At 42.9% G+C, this 5,683-nt stretch overlaps 1 protein-coding gene across 1 annotated transcript in view; it reads left to right on the forward strand.

Annotated features, from left to right (window-relative positions):
* LDHC (lactate dehydrogenase C) overlaps positions 1 to 5,683 on the forward strand; it is a 46,835-nt gene that overhangs the window by 17,397 nt on the left and 23,755 nt on the right. Inside the window, exon 3 of the mRNA XM_017525864.2 lies at positions 1,681 to 1,873. Within this exon, the coding sequence (XP_017381353.2) occupies positions 1,681 to 1,873 (193 nt within the window). The remainder of the gene's footprint in view (positions 1 to 1,680; positions 1,874 to 5,683) is intronic.

The following is a 5,683-nucleotide window of genomic DNA, read 5'->3' on the forward strand; positions in this document are numbered from 1 at the left end:
AAAAAAAAAAAAAAAAAAAAAAAAAAAAAAAAAAAAAAAAAAAAAAAAAAAAAAAAAAAAAAAAAAAAAAAAAAAAAAAAAAAAAAAAAAATTAGGTAGATTTTCTTTTCCTTTTTTTTTCCTCTTTTGAGACAGCGTCTCACTCTGTCACACAGGCTGGAGTGCAGTGGCACAATCTGGGCTCACTGCAACCTCCACCTCTTGGGTTCAAACCATTCTCCTGCCTCGTCTCCTGCCGACCCTCCCCCACCCCGCCCTGCCCCAAGAAGCTGGGATTGCAGGTACCAACCACCATGCTCAGCTAATTTTTGTATTTTTGGTAGAGACGTGGTTTCCCCATGTTGTCCAGGCTGGTCTCGAACTCCTGACCTCAAGTGATCCGCCTGCCTCAGCTTCCCAAAGTGCTGGAATTACAGGCATGAGCCACCACACCTGGCTATTAGATTTCATTTTCTAAAAGAACATAAAAAGTCAAGATGAGATAGATATAGAGGGTATTTTAACTAATTTTTTACATACATATGGAAGATAACTTTCAGCTATGTAGTGCTTTTTAAAAAAGTCCAGTATGAGGCCAGGTATGGTAGCTCATGCCTATAATCCCAGCACTTTGGGAGGCTGAGGCAGGCAGATCACTTGAGGTCAGGAGTTCAAGGCCAGCCTGGCCAATATGGTGAAACCCCGTGTCTGCCAAAAAATACAAAATTTAGCTGTCCATGATGGTGCATGCCTGTAGTTCCAGCTACTCCAGATGCTGATGTGGGAGAATCACTTGAACCCGGGAGGCAGAGGTTGTAGTGAGCTGAGATGGCACCACTGCACTCCAGCCTGGGCAACACAGTGGGATCCTGTCTCAAAGAAAAAAAATGTCCAGTATAAGTAAGTGTTACATAGTATTGAGATTGTATTCAGGTGAAACAACTGGGTCTTTAGTAGATAGCTTATTTTCTTGTGTGGGTCAAGAACTTGTTTCTGATCTCAAATCCAGTTGCTTACAATATTAGAAGTAAATACATTCTCACTCTTAGACTCCTGAAACAGACACTCAGAGTTCTAAGCCTTTATTCATTTTGGTGTTTTTTTTGTTTTGTTTTTTGTTTTTGAAACAGAGTCTTGCACTATTGCCAGGCTGGAGAGCAGTAGTGCTATCTTGGCTCACCGCAGCCTCTACCTCCCGGGTTCAAGCGATTCTCCTGCCTCAGCCTCCTGAGTAGCTGTGACTACAGGGTGTGTGCCACCATGCCCACCTAATTTTGGTATTTTTAGTAGAGGTGGTTTCACCACGTTGGCCAGGATGGTCTCCATCTTTTGACCTGTGATCCACTCATCTCAGTCTCCCAAAGTGCTGGGATTACAAGCATGATCCACCACGCCCGGCCTTATTTTGGTGTTTCTAAGAAGGCAGAGAGCTGACTTTCATTGCCTTGGGCCTTTATAACACATGGGAATGTGGGAAAAAGGGGATGTTAGTTTCTATTGTTATAAAATTTTTGAGGTAGCTATGTGAAAGTTGGCAAGTGATAGTGACAAGGCTTCCTTCAGGTTATACAGGTTAGAAAAGTTTGTTCATCTCCAAAATGCCAGACATAAAGGTACATGAATACTTTAATATTAAGAACAGATGATAGACTTTTAAAGAGGTAAGGCACAGTGGTTATGGTAATCTTGATCCAAATATAGTATTTTATTTCCTTTTTAGATTACAGTGTATCTGCAAACTCCAAAATAGTTATTGTCACAGCAGGTGCAAGGCAACAGGAGGGAGAAACTCGCCTTGCCCTGGTCCAACGTAATGTGGCTATCATGAAATCAATCATCCCTCCCATAGTACGTTGTAGTCCTGATTGTAAAATTCTTGTTGTTTCAAATCCAGGTAAGTCTTTTCTTTTGTTTTATTGCATAAAGATGATTTTCCCTCACCATTCCTTTAAAAGAATCAACTTTATTGAGGTAACATTTATGTACAATAAATTGCCCTCATTTAAAGTATATAATTCAATTTTTGATATATGTAATCACTCATGAAACTAACACCATAATCAAGATACAAAACACTTATCTCTGAAAATTTTCTTGTGCCTCTTTGAAACTCATCTCTCATTACAACTCTGGCCCCATTTTCTGGAATTTCATATGAATGGAGTCATGGTGAATGTAATTTTTTCTGCCTGACTTCTTTTGCCCAGCATTATTATTTTGGGATTCATCCATATGATTGGGTGTATCATATTGTTCCTTTTTTAGTGCCAAAGTATTATTTTAATTATACATTTTTTTTTTTTTTGAGATGGGGTCTCAGGGTCTCACCCTGTTACCCAGGTAGGAGTGCAGTGGTGTAATCTTGGCTCACTGCAACCTCTGCCTACCAGGCTGAATTGATCCTCCCACCTCAGCCTGCCCAGTAGCTGGGACCACAGGCATGTACCACCACACCCAGCTAATTTTTGTATTTTGGGTAGAAGTGGGGTTTCACAATTTTGTCCAGGCTGGTCTGGAACTCCTAAGCTCAGGCAGTCCGCTCACCCTGGCTTCCCAAAGTGCTGGGATTATAGGTTTGAGCCACCACACCCAGCCATTGTTTATACATTTAAAATACTATGTTGTTTATCTATTCATCTGTTGATACATACTGAGATTATTTCCAGTCTTTGGCTATTATGAATGAAACTAACATCTTTTGTGTATAAGTATTTGTGTGGTCATATGTCTTTATTTCTCTTGGGTAAATACCTGGGAATAACATAGGTGGGTTATGTGGTAGGTATATGTTTAACTCTATCAGAAATTACCTAACAGGCTGGGCATAGTGGCTCATGCCTGTAATCCTAGCGCTTTGGGAGGCTCAGGCAGGAGGATCCTTTGAGCCCAGGAGTTTGAGACCAGTGTGGGCAACAAAGAGAGACCTTGTCTGTACATAAAATCAAATTAAAAAGTTGGGTGTGAGGAGGAAGGATTACATAAGCTTGGGAGGTCTAGGCTGCAGTGAACTATGGTTGTGCCACTGCACTCTAGCCTGGGTGGCAGAATGAGACCCTGTCTCAAAAAACTAAAATAAATAGCCGGGCGCGGTGGCTCACGCCTGTAATCCCAGCACTTTGGGAGGCCGAGGCGGGTGGATCACGAGGTCAAGAGATCGAGACCATCCTGGTCAACATGGTGAAACCCCGTCTCTACTAAAAATACAAAAAATTAGCTGGGCATGGTGGCACGTGCCTGTAATCCCAGCTACTCAGGAGGTTGAGGCAGGAGAATTGCCTGAACCCAGGAGGTGGAGGTTGCGGTGAGCCATGATCATGCCACTGCACTCCAGCCTGGGTGGCAGAATGAGACCTTGTCTCAAAAAAAAGTAAATTAAAGGTAGCAAATAGAATATATAAAAAAAAGGCCGGGCGCGGTGGCTCACGCCTGTAATCCCAGCACTTTGGGAGGCCGAGGCGGGTGGATCACGAGGTCAAGAGATCGAGACCATCCTGGTCAACATGGTGAAACCCCGTCTCTACTAAAAATACAAAAAATTAGCTGGGCATGGTGGCACGTGCCTGTAATCCCAGCTACTCAGGAGGTTGAGGCAGGAGAATTGCCTGAACCCAGGAGGTGGAGGTTGCGGTGAGCCGAGATCGCGCCACTGCACTCCAGCCTGGGCAACAGGAGCCAGATTCTGTCTTAAATAAATAAATTTCAGCCAATCCAATATCTGTGTGTGTGTGTGTGTGTGTGTGTGTGTGTGTGTGTGTTTTGTTTTTGTTTTTTGTTTTTGAGATGGAGTCTTCCTCTGTCTCCCAGGCTGGAGTTCAGTGGTGTGACCTTGGCTCAGGGCAACCTTTGCCTCCTGGGCTAAAGTGATTCTCGGGCTTCAGACTCCGAAGTAGCTGGGATTACAGGAGCATACCACCACACCCAGCTAATCTTTGTATTTGTATTTTTAGTAAAGATGAGTTTACACCATGTTGGCCAGGCTGGTCTCGAATTCCTGACCTCAGGTGATCTGCCTGCCTTGGACTCTCAAAGTACTAAGATTATAGGCATGAGCCACTGTGCCCAGCCAGGGTTTTCAAGGTAACAATCATATTAACAGCAAACAGGAACAGTTTGACTTCCACTTTACCAATTTGGATGCCCTTTATTTCTTTCTCTTGTTTGATTGCTCTGGCTGGGACTTCTAGTACTGTGTTGAAGAGGAGCGGTGATAGTGGGCATCCTTGTCTTATTCCTGTTCTCAGAGGGAATGCTTTCAACTTTTCCCCATTCGGCAGTATTATATTGGCTGTGGGTTTGCCATAGATTACTTTTTGGTTTTTTTTGGAGACAGAGTCTGGCTCTGCTGACCAGGCTAGAGCGCAGCGGCAGGATCTCGGCTCAGTGCACCTTCTGCCTCCTGGGTTCAAGCAATTCTCCTGTCTCAGCCTCCCAAGTAGCTGGGATCACAGGTGTGTGTTAAATTTTTTCTATTTTTAGTAGAGACAGGGTTTCACCATATTGGTCGGGCTGGTCTCGAACTCCTGACCTCAGGTGATCCACCTGCCTTGGCCTCCCAAAGTGCTGGGATTGCAGGTGTCAGCCACCATGCCCAGTCCATGGATGGCTTTTATTACATTAAGGTATGTCCCTTGTATGCTGATTTTGCTGAGGGTTTTAATCATAAAGGGATGCTGGATTTTGCTGAATGGTTTTCCTGCATCTATTGAGATGATCATGTGATTTTTGTTTTTAATTCTGTTTATGTGGTGTATCGCATTTACTGACTTGTGTATCTTAAACCATCCCTGCATCCCTGGTATGAAACCCACTTGATCATGGTGGATTATCCTTTTAACATGTTGTTGGATTCGGTTAGCTAGCATTTTGTTAAGGATTTTAGCATCTATGTTCATGAAGGATATCAGTCTGTAGTTTTCTTTTTTGGCTGTATTGCTTCCTGGTTTTGGTGTTAGGGTGATGATGGCTTTATAGAATGACTTAGAGAGGGTTCCTTCTTTCTCTGTCTTGTGGAATAGTGTCAAAAGGGTTAGTACCAATTCTTCTTTGAATGTCTGGTAGAATTCTGCTGTGAATCTATCTGGTCCTGAACTTCTTTTTGTTGGTAATTTTTAATTACTGTTTCAATCTCACTTCTTGTTATTGTTCTGTTCAGGGTATCTAATTCTTCCTGATTTAAGCTAGGAGGGTTGTGTATTTCCAGGAATTTGTCCATCTCTTCTAGGTTTTCTAGCTTATGAGTATAAAGGTGTTCATAGCAGCCTTGAATTATCTTTGTATTTCAGTGGTGTCAGTTGTAATATCTCCTATTTTATTTCCTAATGAGATTATTTGGATTTGCTCTCTGTTTTTTTGAGATCAAGTTTTGCTCTTTCACCCAGGCTGGAGTGCGATGGCATGATTTCAGCTCACTGCAATCTCCGCCTCCCGGGTTCAAGTGATACTCCCACCTCAGCCTCCTGAGAAGCTGGGATTACAGGCACCTGCCACTGTGTCTAATGTTTGTATTTTTAGTAGACACGGGGTTTCATCATGTTGGCCAGGCTGGTCTTGAACTCCTGACCTCGGGTTATACACCCACCTTGGCCTTCCAAAGTGCTGGGATTACAGGCGTGAGCCACCGTGCCCGGCCTGCTTTCTTCTTTTCTTGGTTAATCTTGCTAATGGTCTATCAATTTTATTTATCTTTTCAAAGAACCAACTTTTT

Source organism: Cebus imitator, unplaced genomic scaffold (assembly GCF_001604975.1).
Source record: "Cebus imitator isolate Cc_AM_T3 unplaced genomic scaffold, Cebus_imitator-1.0 Scaffold39, whole genome shotgun sequence".
Lineage (NCBI taxonomy): Eukaryota > Metazoa > Chordata > Mammalia > Primates > Cebidae > Cebus > Cebus imitator.